The sequence below is a fragment of the Tasmannia lanceolata genome, unplaced genomic scaffold (genome assembly GCF_043159265.1).
Source record: "Tasmannia lanceolata isolate RefF3 unplaced genomic scaffold, GAP_Taslan_0.1 ptg000007l, whole genome shotgun sequence".
In the NCBI taxonomy this organism is placed as follows: Eukaryota; Viridiplantae; Streptophyta; class Magnoliopsida; order Canellales; family Winteraceae; genus Tasmannia; species Tasmannia lanceolata.
Window position 1 is genome coordinate 22921751 of NW_027518684.1, and position 24229 is coordinate 22945979.

Sequence of the window (24229 nt, forward strand, 5' to 3'; positions counted from 1 at the left end):
GTCCATAGTCTAACAAGTCGGTTTCTACTTGATTAATGAAAGGAAAACGGTAGTAACACCGTACAAATAGCACGCGGGCTTAGATCCTGCCACTTTATTTCCAAATTGTTCTAAAACTTTGGTAAATAATTTCCTGAGTAAAACTTTCACTTGAATAACTTTTACCTTGTTTGGAAGGGTCCTTCCTATAGTGCAAAATAGAAGTCATTAAGGGCACGTTTGGCTTTTTCCTTGATAAGTCAGGGGTCTCGAAGTGGAGATGAGGGTGAAGTGGCTAAAAATCAGGAAACTATTCTCTCTGATAAAGAAGTGTGAAACAAGTGTTTCCCCCATGGTTTGCTAGCTTTTTTTATGAGAGCTTTGACAAAATTGAAGGTTTTTCAATCATCTTTAATCACGTCAAGAGATCGGCTAATAGTGTGGCGGATGGTTTGGTGAGAGATGAAGTAGATAGGCTAGCTTTAGAGTGGTTTGATTTTCTGGCCCCGTAGTTTGGGCCTCTTTTTGTTCTCGTCTTCTTCTTTGTTTTTATTCCTCTTGTATCTCTTTGGGTTGATTGTCTTAGTCGCCCTTTCGTTATTTTCTATAAATGTTTTTGCTACCATTAAAAAATAAAGAAGTGTGAAACAACTAGTTACTCCAAAAGCTTAAGCAGTTGGAGAAGGCGTTATTTAATCTTTTATACTTCAACACTCTCCCTCACATGTCACCCCTCTTTCTTTGGGTTGGCCTACACGCTGCACATGTGACCCAACTTTTGGGTTGACCATGTTTAATATGATCCAGGTGATCTATCATTTTCTGGCTATATTTTCTTATTCTCTTGCTTTTCCTCAACTCCCGAACCTTTGGGGGTTCTATTTTTTACTTGATGAAGGAGTTCTGTTTTCTTTTGTTGAAGATACTCTTCTTCACCAATTTTCTGTTTTCCTTTTTACCTTTGGAGTTTTTGCCATAAGTCTTCTTCAATCATATTGGATTCGAATTTGAAGGATGATCCTTCCATATTCCGGTTTGCCTCTTTAGTATGAAGAGTCCATTCCTCCATGGTATCTAAATGTGAGAATTTATTGCCTTGACTCTTGAGGACCTGTCTTTGTAAAACTTCTACATGGGGCTCCAACTATCACAAACCTTGCAGTTTATTTTAGATACATTTGAGGCTCAATTTTATGCTAGCTCTTCTAACATTGGCCTGACTTAAGGATGTACACAGAAATGCGCTCATGAGCAAGGACTATGTGGGCATTTTTAATACAAGTGATGGTTTAATTGTGACCATCTTAACTCATTATTTCATATGTTACTAATATCATGAGTGAGCTTATTCACAGCTAGTTTATGTGGGAATATGAAATAATTACTTTTCTCATGAAGTGTTTGGGGTACTCTATAGCAAATGTAGAGAATAAGTTGTATTTCACTAACTGCTAGTAAATATGAGGGTACTCCATTTTATTTGATTAATAAAATTTTATGAATATTGAATAAATGAGCATACAAGAAAAGTATTGAATGTTCTGTTAGAATCTATTCTTGGAATCCGACGAAGAAGAAGAAAATGGTGATGGTGAAAAAGGAGGGCTCCAAAACGTTTCAGGGAGCTTCTCATACCACACACAGCTTTCCATCGCAGCTGTGTTGATATACCCTGCCCCTCTTGAGTGGGTGACCTAGGCTGCCTAGGTATGAGACTACCCTAGGCCACCTAGGTACGGGACTGGTGGCACCCGGCTTGGTATGGGACAGGTTTAAAGGGCCTAGGCTAACACATTCTATCAACTATGGAGCTTTTGGCCTATTGGTAATGGCTCAGTTGTAGATGTCTCATGGGGATTACTACTGATATGCTCCCCCTCACGCCATTAAACCGTTGAGGTTTCGCTCCCTTACTTAATGGGTGAGGCCACCACCTCAACATCTATATGATGCTTGTATATCTATATAATTAACTTGGAGTCCACCTGCAATAGTGGAAAATAAGAGTCCACCATCAAGCAGCTTACTTTGCCTTTATATTTGATTGATCCATTCTTGTTTTTCTTTGTAAAAAATGTCCCAAATTATCTTAGGTCAATGGCTTCCTACTCCTCCTACGCTGTTATGTGTCTTGTATTCATATAAATTATCCCCAATACACTTATCTTTCTTAGTTCTTAGTTATTAAGAAGAAGCCAAAAGATTCAACATCATGTCGTGTGAAAAATGGGTGTGGTGGAGTTCAGACTTATATTATTTGAGGATGGCTAGCATAATTAACTCTAGTCTTGATCAAAATATCAAAATATAGATTGAGAACTAATATTATTTTGCACTCCCTTGCCTTGATACTTTCACTCATCACCTTATTTTACACATTTTACTTATAATTTATGAAAAGCTATCAACAATAATATCAAATAAAAAAATCACCTTTTTGTGAGTCTTCCGTTTAATTTAAGGGGGCTAATAAATTTTAGGGGTGCAATTTGGGTCGGGCTCAACCCGAACCCCACTGGTTCAACCCGATTTTGGCTCGTGTAGGGTTGGCATCTTCTCGGGTTGAGTTGGGTTGGGAAAAGCCAACCCGATTTAAATTCGGGTTGGGTTAGGGTTGAGGCCTTGGCAACCCAAGTCGACCTCCGTCCTCTAATTTTATCATTATTTCTCAGGATTATGTTTTTCTTCTTTGTATTTTTCTGTTTGCCCGTAGTCGAACCCGATCCCAACCCGACTCAACCCGACCCAATTTGGAGGCGGGTTGGGTTAGGGTTGACGATCCTCAACCCGAGGATCGGGTTGGGTCGGGTTAGGGTTGAGGGAATGCTATCTCGGGTTGGGTTGGGGTTGGCAACCCGACCCAACTCGAGTTGCACCGTAATAAATTCGCCCCCTTTCCGTTGTGAAGTTACATCTCTTTCTCTAATGAACCTTTGGTGGGGCGTAACAACTAACAAGTGAATTGTTTATATCTTTGAACAAGGTAGGTAGAACTTGCAAGAATCGACCCAGACCCGCGGGTCAACCCGGCCCGCCCGTAATTTTCGGGTCCGGGTCAACATTTTGTGACCCGTTTCTAAGTTGACCAGTGGGACAACCAGGCCCGTCAAAACTGAGCGGGTCCGGGTGGACCCGCGAGTGTCCGTAGAAGTGAAACAAAGTAGTTTTTCCATAATTGTCATATTTCTATACCTCTCCGTTGTAGTTTTTTCCGTAATTGTCATATAAAGATACCATTTTCGGTACTTTTTTCCATAATTTTCCTCCAAAACTATAGTACCTTAGGATTATTATTGCTAGCTTCTAGGGGTGTCAATGGATCAAGACAGTCCGATGGATCGTCCGAATCCGAACGTTAATGAACGGGATCTAAACATATGAATAGGATCCATGGGCATATTTTGGATCATCAAATCTGGGATCCGAAAAATTTTGGATTGTGTATGGGCACGCCACAGATGCCCATTGGATAGTCACGATCCTAAATGGTGTACAAAAATACCCTCCAAATTTTGTTAATGCTAACCGTTCTATGAAGGGTATTTTGGTCAAAACCTCTCTATCACTTAATGAATCAGATGGGAATGCGATTTCACTCATTTCAGTCGTTTCATTTCATACTTTCACGAAGGAAAAGAGGGAGGTTTTGTTCTTTATGCATCATATTCTTTGACAATAATTATACATTATATTTGTGTATGTAATTTTGATTAGTTTTATTATTTACAAGCATTATTATACAGATAGATTAAAGGAAAAATTGTTAGAAAAATGCAAAGTTTTCATTATATTGTGAAAAAAGGGTAGTCTAAAAAGGGGCTGTCAGGGTACAAAAATAGGCCTTTAGGACAAATATACCCCTTGGTTTTTCCCACCAACTTTATAAGCTTGTTTCCCTAAGCTATTTGACCTACCACCTTCTCTTTTTCTTTCTTCTTCCCCAACCAACTTCCAATGTGAAAAACACCATTGTTGGATACCTTGGTAGCTCATCCAACGTGAATAACAGCCATAGTCTTTTGGAAAAAAACACCATTACTTTTTCTTTCTTGGTTGATAAACATAGCTCCAAGTATGGCCATTCTCCTCTACTTGAATAGGGTTTACATATTCTTTTCATGTTTTCATGTTTTCATGATTTCTTAGGTTTTCATGTTTTTCATGTTATTTGTGCGTTGTTTTCATGTTTTCATGGTCTACCAGCCTCTTTGTTTGGATATTACCATGTTTATCTTGACCTCTCTCTCTAACTCTCTCTCTATCCTCTCTCTCTTTGTGTGTATAGAGAGAAGCCTGATTGGACATCGTATGTATACTTGGACTCTTGGAACCATTAGTTAGGCTTCGGAACCACAATTTAGTGGTTCCTTGGAGGTTAAATAGTGGTTTCATGACTGTAAATTATGGTTCCCAAGTGGTTGGTACATAGTAATACTACTTTATTGGTTGTGAAAGGGATCATGACTGTATCATTAGTGTTTGGAACATATTAGAACCATTACGTAGGCCTTGGAACCACAATTTAGTGGTTTCGAGAGGTTACATAGTGGTTCCAAGACTCAAAATTTTAATTCCAAGAGTCAAACTAGTGTTTGGTATATTATTACAGTATTTTAGTGGTTTTAAAAGTCATCATAGACGTATCATTGGTGTTTAAAACCTATTGGAACCATTACTTAGGCCTCGGAAACACAATTTAGTGGTTCAAAGACATTTTTTACCGCTAAACACGTGGTTCCCTAGTGGTTCCGGGGTATAAAATGTGATTTCGTAGTGGTTCTGAGGTATAAAATGTGCTTCCCTAGTAGTTCTGGGGTATAAAATGTGGTTCCTTAGTGATTCAGGGGTATAAAATGTTGTTCCCTAGTGGTTCCGGAGTATAAAATGTGGTTCCCTAATGGTTCCGGGGGTAGAAAATGTGGTTCCATAATGGTTCTAAGGTATAAAATGTGGTTCCCTTAGTGGTTCCAGGGTATAAAATGTAGAAAATGTGGTTCCGTAGTGGTTCCAGGGTAGAAAATGTGGTTCCCTAGTGGTTCCGGGCTATAAAATGTGGTTCCCTAGTGGTTCCGAGGTATAAAATGTGGTTCCCTAGTGGTTCCGGGGTATAAATGGTGGTTCCGGGGTATAAAATGTGGTTCCATAGTAGTTCCGGGGTATAAAATGTGGTTCCCTAGTGGTTCTGAGGTATAAAATGTGGTTCCCTAGTGGTTCCGTGGTAGAAAATGTGGTTCCCTAGTGGTTCCGGGGTGAAAATTGTGATTCCCTAATGGTTTCGAGCTATAAAATGTAGTTCCGTAATGGTTCCGCGGTAGAAACTGTAGTTCCGTAGTGGTTTCGACTTATAAAATGTGGTTCCCTAGTGGTTCCGGGGTAGAAAATATGGTTCCCTAGTGGTTCCGAGGTATAAAATGTGGTTCCCTAGTGGTTCCGGGGTATAAAATGTGGTTCCCTAGTGGTTCCGAGGTATAGAATGTTGTTCCCGAGTGGTTCCGGTGTACAAAATGTGGTTCCGTAGTGGTTCCGGGGTATAAAATTTTGTTCCGTAATGGTTCCGGGGTAGAAAATGTGGTTCCCTAGTGGTTCCGGGGTCAAAATTGTGGTTCCCTAATGGTTCCGAGCTATAAAATGTGGTTCCCTAATGGTTCCTTGGTAGAAAATGTGGTTCCGTAGTGGTTTGGACTTATAAAATGTGGTTCCCTAGTGGTTCCGGGATAAAAAATGTGGTTCCGGGATAAAAAATGTGGTTCCCCAGTGGTTTCGAGGTATAAAATGTGGTTTCTAATGGTTCCGGGGATGAAAATATGGTTCCCTAGTGGTTCCGAGGTGGAAATTGTGGTTCCCTAGTGGTTCTGAGCTATAAAATGTGGTTCCGTAGTGGTTCCGGGGTATAAAATGTGGTTCCGTAGTGGTTTCGGGGTATAAAATGTGGTTCCCTAGTGGTTTCGACTTATAAAATGTGGTTCCCTAGTGGTTCCGGGGTAGAAAATATGGTTCCCTAGTGGTTCCGAGGTATAAAATGTGGTTCCCTAATGGTTCCGGGGTATAAAATGTGGTTCCCTAGTGGTTCCGAGGTATAGAATATTGTTCCCGAGTGGTTCCGGTGTATAGAATGTGGTTCCGTAGTGGTTTCGAGGTATAAAATGTGGTTTCCCTAGTGGTTCCGGGGTATAAAATTTTGTTCCGTAGTGGTTCCGGGGTAGAAAATGTGGTTCCCTAGTGGTTCCGGGGTCAAAATTATGGTTCCCTAATGGTTCCAAGCTATAAAATGTGGTTCCCAAATGGTTCCTTGGTAGAAAATGTGGTTCTGTAGTGGTTTGGACTTATAAAATGTGGTTCCCTAGTGGTTCCGAGGTATCAAATATGGTTCCCTAATGGTTCCGGGGTCGAAAATGTGGTTCCCTAGTGGTTCCGGGGTGGAAATTGTGCTTCCCTAGTGGTTCCGAGCTATAAAATGTGGTTCCGTAGTGGTTCCGGGGTATAAAACGTGGTTCCGTAGTGGTTCTGGGGTATAAAATGTGGTTTCCTAGTGGTTTCGACTTATAAAATGTGGTTCCCTAGTGGTTCCTGGGTAGAAAATATGGTTCCCTAGTGGTTCTGAGGTATAAAATGTGGTTCCCTAGTGGTTACAGGGTATAAAATGTGGTTCCCTAGTGGTTCCGAGGTATAGAATGTTGTTCCCGAGTGGTTCTGGTGTATAGAATGTGGTTCCGTAGTGGTTCCAAGGTATAAAATATGGTTCCCTAGTGGTTCCGGGGTATAAAATGTAGTGGTTCCGGGGTAGAAAATGTGGTTCCGTAGTGGTTCCGGGGTCAAAATTGTGGTTCCCTAATGGTTCAGAGTTATAAAATGTGGTTCCCTAATGGTTCCCTAATGGTTCCTTGGTAGAAAATGTGGTTCAGTAGTGGTTTGGACTTATAAAATGTGGTTCCCTAGTAGTTCCGGAATAAAAAATGCGGTTCCCTAGTGGTTCTGAGGTATCAAATATGGTTCCCTAATGGTTCCGGGGTTGAAAATGTGGTTCCCTAGTGGTTCCGGGGTGGAAATTGTGGTTCCCTAGTGGTTCCGAGCTATAAAATGTGGTTCCCTAGTGGTTCCGGGGTATAAAATGTGGTTCCGTAGTGGTTCCCGGGTATAAAATGTGGTTCCCTAGTGGTTTCGGGGTATAAAATGTGGTTCTCTAGTTCTTCCGGGGTATAAAATGTGATTCCGTAGTGGTTCCGGGGTGTAAATGGGGTTCCCTAGTGGTTCCGAGGTATAAATGGTGGTTCCATAGTGGTTCCGGGGTATAAAATGTGGTTCCCTAGTGGTTCCGAGGTATAAAATGTGGTTCCAAGAGTGTAAATAGTGCTTCCAATAGTTTAAAATATGGTTCCAAGAGTGTAAATAGGGGTTCATGCTTTGTTAAAGTGGTGTAATACACTGAGAACCATAATTTAGTAGTTCGAAGAGTGTAAGTAGTGGTTCTAAGAGTGTAAATTATAGTTCCAAGAGTGTAAATAGACTTTCATGCAATTTATAAGTGCTTCCAAGAGTGTAAATTATGGTTCGAAGAGAGTAAATAGGGTTCATGCTTTGTAAAAGTGGTTTAATACATTGGGAACCATTATTTAGACCTTGGAACCACAACTTAGTGGTTCCAAGAGTGTAAGTAGTGGTTCCTAGAGTGTAAGTAGACTTTCATGCACTTTATAAGTGATCATGAGTGTATTGATAGTGATTAAGGTACTCATACTCAGTATGTATATAATCGGACCATTATGAACACCTTCGAACCATAATTTAGTGGTTCCAAAAGTGTAATAGTATTGTTTTGGTCCAAAAGTGATCATAAGTGTACTAATAATGGTTCTTATCGAAACAGGGTGTGCAAAAATGGTGGAAAAAGGGCATCTTTTATGTTACACGTTGATGGGTACTTGAAGGATGAAGTATCATTCCAATATATTGGCGGGACGAAAATGTGTTTAACTGTGAATCGCCATATAAAATTTTGCAACTTAGTGGTTCCAAGAGTGTAAGTAGTGGTTCCTAGAGTGTAAGTAGACTTTCATGCACTTTATAAGTGATCATGAGTGTATTGATAGTGATTAAGGTACTCATACTCAGTATGTATATAATCGGACCATTATGAACACCTTCGAACCATAATTTAGTGGTTCCAAAAGTGTAATAGTATTATTTTGGTCCAAAAGTGATCATAAGTGTACTAATAATGGTTCTTATCGAAACAGGGTGTGCAAAAATGGTGGGAAAAGGGCATCTTTTATGTTACACGTTGATGGGTACTTGAAGGATGAAGTATCATTCCAATATATTGGCGGGACGAAAATGTGTTTAACTGTGAATCGCCATATAAAATTTTGCAACTTAGTGGTTCCAAGAGTGTAAGTAGTGGTTCCTAGAGTGTAAGTAGACTTTCATGCACTTTATAAGTGATCATGAGTGTATTGATAGTGATTAAGGTACTCATACTCAGTATGTATATAATCGGACCATTATGAACACCTTCGAACCATAATTTAGTGGTTCCAAAAGTGTAATAGTATTGTTTTGGTCCAAAAGTGATCATAAGTGTACTAATAATGGTTCTTATCGAAACAGGGTGTGCAAAAATGGTGGAAAAAGGGCATCTTTTATGTTACACGTTGATGGGTACTTGAAGGATGAAGTATCATTCCAATATATTGGCGGGACGAAAATGTGTTTAACTGTGAATCGCCATATAAAATTTTTAGAATTTCAGTCTCTAATTCACCAAAGGATTGGGACCACAGGAATCAGCGTGTCATTATCTATAAAATGTCGATATGTCATGGATCCATATCAAATCATGTTATACGACATTCGAAATGATGATGAGCTAGGTATGGTGATGATGCTTTTTGAAAATAGCCTCTTTAATTCTATCAGCCTGTACATAACTAAAGAGTACAGAGTCGGAGAAATTATATCTGCACCTATCCCCATGAAAAGGTAAAATATTAACTCAGCTAGACTGTGGCATTCTTTAAATTCTCATTCCATTAGAAAATTATCTCATGTGGAAATTTTCATTGCTCAGAAATGTAGTTGATATAAATGAACATTATGAAGCTTCTACTCCAATCGAACCTGCTTTGAGTCCCAAAAATAATTCCGTTCGTGCAGTGTCAGCAACACCTATTCCATCTGAAGCTCTCAGCAAACGAATACGACATGGCGAAGGACATACCAACCATAGGTACTATCCGTGTATGAAATTGTGATTCCATTGATGAAATTGTCATTCCATTATTGTTAGTCTAATGTTGATCGGGTCGGTAGATATTCAGTAGACTTGAATGAAGATTATGAGGATCCAATTTTTAATGAGACAGAGGAAGATACAACTGAACATAAGACCACTTCCATGTAATAAATTATAGAAATTATATTTAGTTGGGAGGTTATATTTTTGTCTCATTGAATTTCATTCTAACCTAGTCCTTACCATACAGGCACGATGCACGTTCAGTAGGGATTTTCATAGTGATATGCATGTTAATGATGTCATTTGCGAGGATGGTGATGAGGACTTTGATGAGGACGATGACAGCCAAGGTGTAGAGCAGGATGGTGTAGATGATCAGGATAGTGTACATAACATTATCGGAGACCATGATTGTGTACATAACATTATCAGCAACCCGTTCGGTAATACGTATACAAGGGAGCCGATGGAAGTAGATGAAATGGTTGTGGATGAATTAAATGTGGGGAGAATAGGAATTGAGGAGTTGAAGGTGGGGGGAATCTTCCCGAATTTAAAAGTATTTAAGAACAAAGTTAGAGAGTATGCAATTGATAGGCGTTTTGTATTCGTCCCAGTAGACTCAAAACCTGCAAAGTATGTTGTTAGATGCAAGAATGGAAGTTGTCCTTTCAGAATCAGTGGGACAAATTACCTGGATTGTGTTAGGGTGAACAGGTTCTTGCCAGAGCATACATGCTCAAGTACGAGGAGTGGTAATGATCATCCCCTTGCCACAGCATCTTGGGCAGCTGAAACCTGCCTAGGGTTATTTTCCCGTCTAGGAGATGTGACACCTAGTTTGATAAGAGCATACGTCAAGGATAAGTGGAGTATAACCTTAAGCTGTACAAAAGCTTTCAATGCGAAGGTCATTATACGCGAAATTATGTGTGGAAATGCGGAGGCTTCTTACCGCATCCTTCATGCATATGCTCAGGAGATGTAGTCCTGGCACCATTATGCGTGTATACCGAACCCGACAGCTATGGGGTAGTGGAGATGACACATTTGGTCGTTTATTTTGGTCATTCGGCCCTAGCATCCATGTGTTCAGTCGAACAGTTAGAGCCCTAATACTAATTGATGGGACATATTTGCGAGGGAAATATAAAGGAATCTTATTGGCTGCGACAACTCTAGATGGTGATGGTGGATTATTTTCGTTAGCTTTTGTCATGGTTGAGAACGAGAACTTTGACAGTTGGCTATGGTTTCATCTTTTACTCCGCCAGAGGGTGATGCCAGTAGACAAAAACAACAATGAATTTACGATTTCCTCCGATCGGATGAAGGGTCTGCTTAGAGCTGTTGCTGAAGCATTACCAGGATCATACCATAGCTACTGTATTCGTCACCTCAATGCCAATCTGTTGAAGACCTTTAAGAGTCAAAAACTTTGTAAACTATTTTCCAGAGCGGCATATGCCTTAAGGGAGAGTGACCATAAGGAGGCGATGGAACTCATAAAAGCAAAGAATGAAAAAGCAGAGAAATGGATATCTGAGATTCCTAAAGAAAATTGGGCTAATGTACATTTTAAAGGGGCCAGGTGGAATGTGCTCACCACTAATGCAGCATAATGCTTCAACAACGTATTGAAGGACGCAAGGGAGTTGCCGATTGCTGCTCTAGTCGATCACACTAGATGGAAAGTACAAGACTTCTTCCACTTTCGCCGGAAAGCTGGGGCTACATGGAAAACGCATTTAACTCATAGAGCAGAAAAGTGGTTGGACAGATCATGTTCGTTTGGCAGCAAGTTTCTACCCCGCACGTGTAGTTGGAATGAATATGAAGTGCTCTCATCCACTCATACGGATAGTGTGGATTTAGAGAAGAAAACATGTACGTGTGGTCTTTTTCAAACGATGGGATTGACGTGTGGGCATGCCATAGCAGCTATGGGATTAAATAAGCTTGACCGATATAAGTACTGCCAGGATTGGTTTTTGGCTTCAACATATCGGAGTACGTATGAGGAGGTGATTCATCCAACTTTAGATCGAACACAATGGCCCGAGCCATCCCATGATTTACTAGTATTATTGCCACCGCGAGTAAGACGACAGCCCGGACGACCAAAAAAAGTACGAATAGAGAGAGGGCTGCAATTTGGACAACATCAGAACTGCAAATCATGTGGGGAACCTGGACATAACAAAAGAACGTGTAAAAATCCTCCCCTCGTAAATCGTCAGTTAAATATGACTCCCATTGGTCCATCCGCACCCACACAGAACATGTATGTTTCATTATTACGCACTCGATATGATTTTCATATTAAACCCATCATTTTATTGATTGTAGCAACTTTCTCTTGTAGGTCCGGAGTGTCCTTCACACCTCCTTTCTTTACTTAGGAATGGAGTTGTTGGTTTTTCTGTACAAAGTGGCAATGATTTTGGGAACCTTGTTACAACACATGATACTTACTCACACGGAAATTGTAAAAATTAAACGTTGTTGTAGCCACTAGTTGGCCGGAACTGTACATTTTTTGGAACCACAATTTTGGAACAACTGGTTGAACAATTTTGTTTGGAACCACAATTTTAATTGCTATTGGATACACCCTGTTCATATTGGAATAACTGTTTGAACACTTTTGTTTCGTTATTGCCATGTATATCTTCACCTCTCTCTCTCTAACTCTCTCTATCTCTCTATCTCTCTATCCTCTCTCTCTCTGCGTATAGAGTTGGTCTCCAATCTGGGTTTATTCGGGAGTCCGAAAGAACCTTCGGAAGTCTTATCCGGAAGCCCGACGATTAATTCGGACTCCCGAATTAATGCCAGTAGAATTGGCCTTCAATCCGGGCATCCGTCGGGAGTCCAGATGAAGCTTCGAAATTCCGATTCGGGTGTCCGAAGCTTCCTTCGGACTCCCGATGGACTTACAGTAATTTTGGGTTCCTACTGGGCATCATCGGGAGTCCGAAGGAAGCTTCGAACACCAAAGTCGGAATTCCGAAGCTTCATCAGGACTCCCGATGGACTTCCAGTAGTTTTGGGTTCCTACTGGGCATCCTTCGGGAGTCCGAATGAATCTTCGGACTTCCGAATCGGAATTCTGAAGGTTCGTTCGGACTCCCGATCGACTTCCAGTAGTTTTGGGTTCCCCCTGGGCATCATTCGGGAGTCCGAATGAAACATTCGGAATTCCGTTTCAGAACTTCGACGATTCATTCGGACTCCCGATGTAGTTCCAGGTTTTGGGTTCTTACTGGGCAACATTCGGGAGTCCGAATGAACTTCGGACTTCCTAATCGGAAGTCCGAATATTCATTCGGACTCCCGAAGAAGTTGCAGTAGTTTTGGGTTCCCCCTGGGCATCATTCGGGAGTCCGAATGAAACGTTCGGAATTCCATTTCGGAAGTCCAAAGAATTATTCGGACTCCTGATGCAGTTCCAGTAGTTTTGGGTTCCTACTGGGCATCATGCGGGAGTCCGAATGAAACATTCGAAATTCCGTTTCGGAAGTCCGAATATTCATTCGGACTCCCTATGCAGTTCCAGTAGTTTTGGATTCCCCTCTGGGCATCATTCGGGAGTCGAAATGAAACGTTCAGAAATCCGTTTCGGAACTCGGAAGATTCAATTGGCGGCTCGGGGGTACACCATATGATTCGACTGTGATTTTAAGCCTGTTGCATAGATGGTGAGAATGAGGAGGCTATTTGGGTGTTTCTCAATTACCAAGTCCTGGTAAACAATTCATTTGTTTCCCCACAAAATATCTTCTTGTTAATACTGTGTAAAATGTGTTATATAATGTCGGTTATATATAATTTTTCCTGCCATTTCCATTACAGAACTCACAAATTAAACCTGCAGACATCGATATGCATCGCTATGTATCAAGCACAAAATAAGCACAAAATAACTGAAACAACAATTACATTACAAATCATGCCCACGAAACAAGACACTATTACAAATCATGCCCACGAAACAAAACAACAATTACATTACAAAGTTACAACATCACTTCCTCCCAAAAGTTAAATGGATACTTTCCCATACACCCCATTTAACATTTCAGAAAATAGAGAAGTTCGCATAGCCATAATATCTTTCTGGGTGAAATCCAAACTAGCGTCACGGCTGAGGTATTCCATCTCTTTCAAAACGAACAGCCCACAATCGTGGCTGCAAAACAGGAAGAATATGGAACAATAAGAATTAATCGTTTACGTAGGTTTTCCTAACTCAAGTAATTGGAAGTTACATCACCCGTTATTTTGTATGGGCCGAACAACCACTTCATCAATGGGGAATGCACTTATATCAATGTCTTTCACCCTTTTGAACCATTGAACAAGGTAATCAACCTACAAATCAATAATTCAGTACGTTATGCCAGTAGTCAGCATAAATTAATAGTTGGCCTACGAAACAAGTTTAGGGTAGTACTCACAAGGGGTTGCACCCTTCTAGGATCCGTGCGAGCGACTAGAGAGTCGTAAAGAGCGAAGGTACACTGACCGATATCCAAGAGTAGAAGAACCCAATGAACCAAATCTATGTTGATTGAAATGAGTACTTTTCTTAGCTCTTTAAGTGGGATATTCTCTAGATGCTTTACGAATCGGGAACATGCTTCGGGATTTTCACATCTATCGGATATTATAAGTTGCTGCAACCACGAAAACAATTGTTAGAATTGCCGGTAGCTTCAAATACAAAAATCATTACTTGTAAGTCACTTTAATCTCACAGCTAGATGGGTAGTAAGGCAAATGCATGCTCCCTTTTGTTCTTTTCGCAAACATTCGTCCCGCAAGTTCAAGTAGTCGGTATATACATTACCGATCTACAGAACAGACCATTGGTCAACGAGAAGGAACTTAAAAAGAAATGTGCGCTCACTCTTTACGTTACACAATGAACCATATCTAATAAATAACATAAAATCTTACCGGAGATGATAACCACCCTCTACGATCGCTTAGTAGAAGCAAGTCTTCTTTACACATGTAGTACCCATCACTTTCAATGACTTTGTCACTGCAAATCTAGTAAAAAGTCATCTCCCTCTATGGACCTTAGCTCAGATCATTCTACTGAAACAACCTATCTATGAATTTAATCGGACAAGATAGAGTTCCAAAAAGTGAAATGGGCTTTCCAACACAATCTAAGTTATAAGGAATTTACCAAGGTTGTAGCGCTGCCAATGCATCCACCTTGCTCGCTGCAGGCCCGGTGACTTTGCCAAGAGCATCCTTGAATTTCCTCTGGCCTATGTAATATGGTGATCTCATTGCTCTACTAGGTCTTATTCGCCTTCGACGTTGCTTTACATTATTTTCAATGCTCCATTGTTTACTCTTCATTTCGGGAGTGTCAAGCAAGATAGCAACTATATTAGCTGCAACCTTCCGGTCATCCTCTGTAATTTGACTATTAATATAGATCTAGTCTATTGGATCAACAACCACATCTTTCCCAACATCATACCCAAACTCTACAATATCCACCGTCTTCGGATCTTCTACTAATCCACCCTCTCAACGTCCCTTATCACTCCCTATCCCAACGTCCCCATCTTTCTTTTCAATATGTCCTGTTTTATCCACTTGTTCATCTTCATTTGTTTGCTTCTTCTTTGTTCGAGCAGCTTTGTTTTTATCCTTCACTACCTTCTCCTCCTCACCCGATAACTGTACACCTTTCTTCTTCAATGAATCTGTCCCTTTCAACTGACTTTTTAGCTCCCTCACTTCATGTTCAAGTTTCACTATCCTCTCCAACAAAGAACTATGAGATGCGGATTCCTCTACTTCTTTCAGAAGTCCCTCTCTTACTTTCATCCCTCTCCTTCTTCGTTCTCTCCCCTTACATGCCACAATTGGCCCGATCGCATTCCCCACTGTAGGCACAATTGCCCCAATCGAATCCCCCACTGAATCCTCTACAACACCAACAACGTCGTCCTGAACCTGGGTGAGCAGTAGGGCTTCCTCCCTCGCCATAGCTTCAACCATCAGAACCACCTGAAATAAATGTCATATTTTTTTATTACAAATACGAATGTTAGAAAACAACATGCAAGACATACATACAACGACCAATTAACATTAATCTCTCACATCTGTTGCTTTCACCATCCCATCACCAACACGGTCAATCAACTTTTTATGCTCCGTCTTCTTGGTATCCTCATTGATCCACTTAAATAGACGTGGATAAGCATCAGGGTAATCAGGTACCCAGAACGTGGTATGCTCAAATAGCCATACCTGAAATCACGCTACATTATTTATGCACTCCTATAATTTAGAAACAAGTAACTATAAGGCATGAATGGAAAATTACCTGTAAAATGATAGAGCAACCCAATATATGCCCCTTCCCACCAAGTGCAGCATGTGAATTTATGGACATGACCAAGAATTCATGAACGAGATAAGCCCATGCAACATCTCCTATAGTCCTCAAATCAATATAAGGGAACAGGCAAGAACATGCCTTGTGATCCCTCTGTGCGAACAAGACAGTACTGCAGAATAACAAGATCACATGTTTCACTGTCGACTTTATCGACTCTTCTTCATTTGAATCCATTTCCGCATGAATAACATTTACAACATCTTCGAAGGTAGCTGTTGGAAGCCCAAACCTCCAACCGTCCACCCTTGTCATGCTATCCCAATCTAGTTGCAGCCTCTCCCCTCTCATAGTTAAGCCTAATATTTTGGCTACATCACTAACTATAAAAGGAACTACAATGCTCCCCAATCTAAATGCTTTCCGCTTCGGATCCCACTTTCTCACCAATGTCGTCAAAATCCTCTTGCGCAACTCGACATCCTCGAGGTTCTTGTGTAGTAGCAAATCTCTGAATGGGGTCTTATTTATCAAATTCTTATGCGCATCATGTAATCGAAACGTTTTTAAGGACTCCTAGAAGCGGGAAGGACAGCATCTAGATAAGACATATTTGGCCTGCAAAAAAAGCTATTAGAAAACAGTTGAGGTAGAAACTTAAGGAGATGCAAATGGAAATGGAGAAGTTAATCACCATGACGAAGCCGCGACGAAGGAAATGGGAACCTTTCTATCCTTAACTTAAACACAATCTGTAGAAAGCAGCGACAACCACTTCAAACACGGTGTTAGTCCCATGCACAGGTAAAGAGAATCAAAATTATCCATAAAGGCCTGACAAATATCCCCAACTCACTTTAGAGTTGTACCATTCATTGGATTAGTAGGACCATTGCTATTCATAACAACCATGAAAACATACCATCCATCCAAGACAGAGAAATAGAACAACCATAATAACATATCATCCATCCATCCATCCATCCAGAATAACATATCAAACTCAAATATAACATACCATCCATCCATCCATAATATCAACCATTATAACATATCACTTCATAACAACCATAATAACATACCATCCATATACATGCCAGAAACACTAAACCAAAAAGTAAATAACTGCATAGGGATTATGTACAGCTCTCATCAGCAGCAACAACCTAATGATCTAGGGTCAGCAGGCGGCGGACCAACTCGCTGAGTGAAGAAACCTGCTCAGTGAGGGAGGTGAATGACGTTCCATACTCCTGCCGGAGGGTGGAGACCTCGGTGCGTAGGGCGCTCACAGCCTGCTGTGTCGCGACATGGTCCTCATGATGAGATGCAAGGAGCTGAGAAAGCGTAGTAAACTTCTCGTCAAAGTACTGACGATGTGCAACGAGCTCCTCTGCCGATACACGCTGAGCCTGCGGACGAGGCGGTGGAGCGGACCTCTGCTAATCAAGTTGCATTGCCTTTATAGTTGTACGATTCATTGGATTAGAAGGATGAACGCGTTCTTCGCTACCTTGGATCAGCTTCTCATGTTGGAAGATACGTGTCAGAAGCATCCCAAATGGTAGACTAGCCAAGGTCTTTGTCCTCATGTCCTCCATGAAGCTAAGTATGATATAGCCAAGGTGAAGGGGCTGGCCCTTTAGAAGTCGATACATAATAAACGCCTCAAAAGGCCGGACCATGTCACTATTGCCTCCGCGAGGCGTGATATTGCTGGTCAGAATCTTGTGTAGGACTTTGCACCTACGGCTAAGGGAATTGTAGGACACGTTGGTTGACCCGTCATTAGGTGGGGGTCTGTAGCCAAGGTCCTCATAAGCGGTGACAGGATCAACCATATAACGATCAAAGTCATCTATGGTACCGGGCCAGAAGAAAATCTTGTCGCCTGTGGTGGGAAGAGAGGTGACTTCACAAAACTTCTCCATGGTCATGCGAAAGGTTTTATTATTGACTGTGGAGTGGAAGAACTTATAATCTTCGTCGACTCTATAATTGGGATATAATTGTTTGACAAGAGTCGGGTATGAATCACAGTGTACTCCGAGAAAATTAACCCATCCAAAGGCCACAAAAAGGGATCGAACATCATATGCGGCAAGATCTTCAAAGACGATTTTCCTACCTCGCAATATGCCCTTCCTTTCTATACGACGAACGGAGGATGCCGCCTTTACGGAGCCGACCTCGACGTCCTCCTCTCCTTCGCCCATATATTCAGCTTCCTCGGAGGGAGGTGTGGGAGGGGAGGGCTCACGGACATCGTTCCCAAGCCGTTTGCGGCTGGAAGAGCCTTCGGGCACAGTGACAGTCTTCTTCGCGTTCTTCGTGTGCGGCATGATCTCTATATGGGGTTTTGGCTAAGGTTTTTACGGGGTTGCAAATACGAAAAAGGGAACCACTTCCACTTCTTATCTGCAGAAACCAGGACAAGATACTTGAACGAAAAGAAACTTCAAACACACTATTATTCCATTCACAAAACTACGATGCAGTATAACACACTTCAAACCACATTTAATTACTATTAGACACATGGAACACTATATAGATACTTGAATTTAAAAACATTTACAGACTTCAAACAAAACCACTCTTTACAGACTCCGAACCACTTCAAACCACTGTCACAGGATCCTCGGAACCACTAAAACAACATTTGAAATCACATATTACGAAATTGGAATTAGTATTTACTGCACAGAGGATCCATTCATACCATTGAAACCACTCAAAACCATTGAAATCCCAAATGAAAGCCTTCAAAGCATTGAATGAAACCCTTTCACACCGAAAATGAAAAATGCTGAAATACCAAGTAAAATGAAACCCTTTGGAACAACAATTTCGATAGTTGGAACCACATATTAGACTGTTGGAACAGATTACTGATTAGAGGATCCAGGGAACCTTAAATTAGACAGATGGAACCAATATTACTAGATAGAGGATCCATCGAATACTGCTTCCAACTTTTTAATATGTGGTTCCATGGATCCAACTTCCATGGAATACTGGTTCCAATTTTCTAAGCCCTAAATGAAACCCGAACAAACCAATGCAATCATTGAAACCCTAAATGAATCCTTCAAACCATTAAATCCATTAAAACCCTATATGAAACACTAAATGAAACCATAAATGCAAACATAAACCATTGAAACCTTTTCAAACCTTAAATGAAACCCTATGAACTAGAGTGAAATCCAACATGAAATATGCCGAAACCATTGAAAACCTAAATGAAACCTTTTGAAACCATTGAAATCCTAACTGAAACCCCTTAAACCATTGCAACCATTGAAACCCTAAATGAAAGAATTGAAACCCCACCTAAAACCCTAACTGAAACCATTGATAACTATTGAAATCCTAAATAAACCCTAAATTAAACCCTAAACCATTGAAATACTTTGAAACCCTAAATGAAAATAATGAAACCCTACATGAAACCCTTTCAATCCCAAAATGTTGTTTCAAACCCTAAATAAAACTATTGAAACCCTATATGGAAACCCTTTAAAACCCTTTGAAACCATTGAAACCATTGAAAACCAAACCCTAAATTAACCCATTCAAACCACTGAAACCATTGAAACCCTAAATTAAAGCATTGAAAAACCCTACATGAAACCCTAAACCATTCAAACCCATTGAAACCCTAAATGAGATCATTGAAACCATTTAAAGCCCTAAATGAAACCCTTTCAAACCAAAAATCAAAGCCCAACCATTGAAAACCTACAAACCCTATGTCAAAATATTTTGTTTCTAGCAATTAATGGTTCCAGCCCATTGAAACCCTAAAAATTCGAAAACCATCCAAATGAAACCCCTTCCAAAGCATTTCAAAGCCTTAAAAAATACATACTAATGCAAATCCGTTTCACACACTAGTAAAGAGGCACTTAAAAGAGGTTCAGAGAGCAACAGACATTGTTGGAAGTGTGTGAGATCCAACCCCTCAAGAAAAAAACCCAAAATAAACAAAACCCTGGATGAAATGTTTCAAAATTACCTTCGTATAGGGGAGGAAACTGATTTACGGCGAGAGGGGATGGTTTTCGCCGAGTAGGTCGTGCTTCCGGCGAGTAGAACGTGCTTCAGGAGCGACGTGCGAGGTCGACGGCGAGAAACTTCGTTTCTCCGGCGAGATGAAACCCTTGTTTGGGTAGAGAGAATGGTAGAAGTGAGAAACGGTGAAAAATAATGGGTTAAAAGTTAAAAGTAAAAGTAAAAAACTAAAGAGGGGTATTTTCATCAAATTCACTGTCTGACCGTACCTGACAACCCCTCTTTTACAATTTCTCCAACTCTACCCTTACTTCACAATTCAACCAAAACTTTGCATTTTTCTAACAAATTTTCCTAGATTAAACATAGATAAATTTTTAATTTAGTTGAAGAAAATGCATAGAGACACACTAATAGTGGACTGCCATTCTATCTCTTTTAAAAAAAATTAATTGTTTACTTAGCTTAGTGAAACATAATAGGACACTCCGATGGACGGTCCGAATTAAAATGGATCGTGATCATGACGTGCAAAGTAGGATCCGAAGAACGATCCGACTCTGACCCGACTGATAAGGAATTTGAATGGATCGTGATTGTGACATAGGCGGATCCGACCCGAAGTGGATCCATTGACACCCCTACTAGCTTCTTTCGGTATTTATTATTGCTAGCCACATTTCCAGAAATAGTATTTCCGTGCAGTTTTCACCACAACTAATAAGACAAATCTCTCAACACATACAATTGCAAAGGATCAATGAGAGGATCCATTGACACCCCTACTAGCTTCTTTCGGTATTTATTATTGCTAGCCACATTTCCAGAAATAGTATTTCCGTGCAGTTTTCACCACAACTAATAAGACAAATCTCTCAACACATACAATTGCAAAGGATCAATGAGAGGATCCATTGACACCCCTACTAGCTTCTTTCGGTATTTATTATTGCTAGCCACATTTCCAGAAATAGTATTTCCGTGCAGTTTTCACCACAACTAATAAGACAAATCTCTCAACACATACAATTGCAAAGGATCGGTGAGAAGTAGCATTTGGAGAAGGTGGCTAGAAAATACCTATAAAAATCTTGAAAACAGAAAAAAAAAATCATTAAAAAACCGGGTGACCCGCGGGTCGACCAGGCCCGTACGGGCCGGGTGCGGATCCAAGCTTAGTGACCCCTAAAATTTTCCGAGTCATTTTGAACCGGACCCGTACGGGCCAGGTCAAACCCGCCCCGCCCGTTTGCCAGGTCTGAAGGTAGGCCGGGCATGTCTTGATCAGATAGGTGTGAACTCACTTGTCTTATATGCTGACAATCTGTTACAATTCCCAAAAGCTATCACTGGCCTTTGACAAACTGGTTAAAGATAGGGGACAATTGAGTTCGTGTCTATTATCGAACATGATTGATCGTTCCTATATCATTTGTCTGTATGTAGTTCGGTAACTTGTAGTTGATAGTGTCTTTTTACCTGTTGGTGAGAAAGATGAAACTAAACCTTATTTCTTGCTTAATTATATTGAGGGAAGGTCTTTCTCGAAAGATTATTTAACCCTAGATCCAAACAACCCAAAGGGTATTATAATCGCTTTTATTTTTCATTTGTTTAGGGGTTCTTTTCTTTGGTTTGACTTTTATTTATTTGAGCTTAAATCCGATTAATGAACTCAAAATTCTTCATAAATCTTAAACAAACACCGACTTAGCCTGCCTTACGTAGTTTGGATAAAACCTAGCTTAGGTCAGATGCAGTTGAAAACATCTTGATTGGATAATCCTAAGGTCTTCCACCAGCAAAAACTAAACTCTAAATTATTGTGGTTCTTTATCGTATGGATGGGATGTCCATTCAGTGGAACTAGGGGTGCAACTTGGACAAGGTTGGGTTGAGTTTAGGCCACCCCTAACCCAACCCAACCCAAGTAGTATTCTGCATTACCCTTACCCTAACCCGACCAACCCTAACCCTAACCCTAACCCTAACCCAACCCGCCTTTAAATTACTCAGCCCTAACTCTGTCTAACCTAATTTTTCAAATGTCAGCCTTAGGCAAATAGAGAAAGAGATACAAAAGAAATGGATATTGACATTGGGGAAGAGATCTTTACGCCCCTTTTGATTGCTAGGGACACCCAGCGCGAGCGTATCAATGACTAAAGTGGGGCTAATGTACTTGACGTCAAAAGAATCCACTGGGTTTGATTGCCAGGTACACTACATTGGGGTCTAATAAAATATAAGATTTCACCAATTTTGGTTAAATTATAATGAAGCTAATGAGTGTTTATATAGAATACTGAAAGGATGAACGTAGAAAGATAAGCATTGATTGTGGTAGTGATACAGATAAAAACATACTAATATAACTTAATTGCTAATCTAATCTAATTGCCTTATTTATCTAGGCTGCCTCATCTAACAAACTTGTTTAATCTGCCAACAAGATGATCCAACGGGGAATCTCAACTCAATCCAACGGTGAGATCTCACGTACTCTAACCGGTTCGGGTTGATTTGTGTAGCAATGGAATCATGATAAAATTAGAAGGACGCGGTCAGGTTGCCCAAGGCTTCAACCCTATCCCCACTCAGAATTAACTCGGGTTAAACCCATCGGGTTTGGGTTAGACCCAACCCAAGTTGCACCCCTAGGTCTGTGTCCTCTTTGCAATTTACTATTTCTTATCAAGCTCAGCTCCAGAAGGACAGAATTTGATAGGAGCACAGAAGGCCACGTGTCAATTTCTGGACAGGTGAGACCTTATATGCAAGTTGTACAAGCAATAAATATTGACCTAATCAAGGTAAGAATGAATCATAAATATCAATGAATCCAAACCGTACATGTGACGTGTATACTAGATCCATTCTCAGAAAGTGCATGGCTAATTTTGAGAATAACAATGAAAATTACATTTGTGAGTCGTAAGGTTTCAATCCTAACTATTACCATTGGGTCCCACATGGGAAAAGTAATATCATGGTTTTAAATTTCGACCAAAATCCAAAATTTCCAGATTTCAGTGGGACCGAAACCGAAATTTCCCGAAATCCCATTTTTCGCTACATACCAAATTTCGCCTAAATTTCGGAATTTCGGTCTGAAATTTTGTTTATGGGACATTTTTTTTAAAAAAAATTTGTTACAAAATTTCAACCGAAATTTCGAAATTAATTAAATACTGTTTTTAATTTCTTACCAAATTTCAACCGAAATTTCGGTTTTTCCATGGACCGAAACCGGTATTTTAAACAGTTGATCTAACGGACCATTAAGAGGTGACCCACGTGATCCTGATCCCTTAAGGAGACATCCCATCCATAAGATTGAGTCTTAATTTGAAAAAAAAAATGAATGCTTTATGTTCACTTAAAGTCATGGAGACCTAAATAGATCAAGGGATTAGGATCATCCGAGAAAGGTAGGGCCAATGGAAATGATTTCCTTCCTTCAACAAGTCTTTGAAACAAAACACTAGAATCAAATTCCCCCCCTAATTCCTCCCCGCCTCGGTGTCAATTCCACCTCCTTGATTCTATTCATTTTTTAATCAGGTGGAATTGGAATCAAATTCTGATTCCAACGCCTGATCCCGGCAATTCAAATGCACCCGTATGAGTTTCCTTCTTTTAATCCACATAATTAAACCTTGGTAAAGTCCCCAACTAGGCACCGGGGAGAGAATGACCGAGATATATCGCTAGCAAATTCAGACCATGGAGAAGCCCACAACTAAGAATGATTAGGGTCATAGACAGATGAGAACTCCCACTCGAAATTGTCGTGCAAGGAAAGGAAACACATTGCTGTCATGGATACCCAAAACCTCCAACCTGGGTTGTGGGTATTTACCTCGGAGAGTAGTGACAGAAGTAGTCAACCGGGAGGACACAAGCATCGGATTTACCTAGAACTTACCTCGGAGAATACATGAACTTTTGAGGTGTCGAATTCAAAGACTTCTGCAGTCTAGCTTACAAAGCTGTCACCACTTGGCCAACATTCAAACATACTTCGACTTTGCCACAATATGTACAGGGTTTCCGGTTCTCTTATGCCACTGCCACTGCCACTGCACTTGAGATGCATTGATCCCATAGCCAAAATTGGTATCACTACTGCAACTATGCCAAAAACATCACTTGCACCAAAGTGCCAACTCCACCTTTGAGTCCCACTATCAGAGGTACTCATCTCGGAAACATTGGCTTCGGGAACTGCGTTGATGCATTGATACTGAATGTAGTAAGGGCCATGGATTTGCTTGAAAAAACTGCCTGCAAACTTCCTGCTCTGATTTGTCACCTATCAAAACACTCATCGAAGCTCTTGAGCGAACCTTTGATCCGATACCAACTATGACAGCATGCATCTTTAGCTCTTAGGTTCTTTGGCTTTGATACCAACTGTCTAAGTATTCGTCTTTTAACTCTTTAGGAACCTTTGGCTCTTATAACCTTTGCTCCAATATCAACTATCACATCATTCATCTTTTGCTCTTAGGTTCTTTGGCTTTGATACCAACTACCTAAGTATTTGTCTTTAGCTCTTTAGGAACCTTTGGCTCTTATACTATTTTCACAGGCTTTTTTTCATCATAGACAAACCCATGTGGCAC

At 40.5% G+C, this 24229-nt stretch overlaps 1 protein-coding gene across 1 annotated transcript; it reads right to left on the reverse strand.

The window, feature by feature from the left end:
• Positions 1-13203: 13203 nt before the first annotated feature.
• LOC143880676 (putative ubiquitin-like-specific protease 1B) lies at positions 13204-14147 on the reverse strand. The gene is made up of 5 exons (XM_077383647.1): positions 14136-14147; positions 13972-14067; positions 13672-13890; positions 13488-13585; positions 13204-13403 (listed from the first exon to the last, which is right to left on the reverse strand). The coding sequence occupies exons 1-5, from the start codon at positions 14145-14147 to the stop codon at positions 13256-13258; spliced, it is 573 nt and encodes a 190-aa protein (XP_077239762.1). The 3' UTR covers positions 13204-13255.
• Between the last annotated feature and the right edge of the window lie 10082 nt (positions 14148-24229).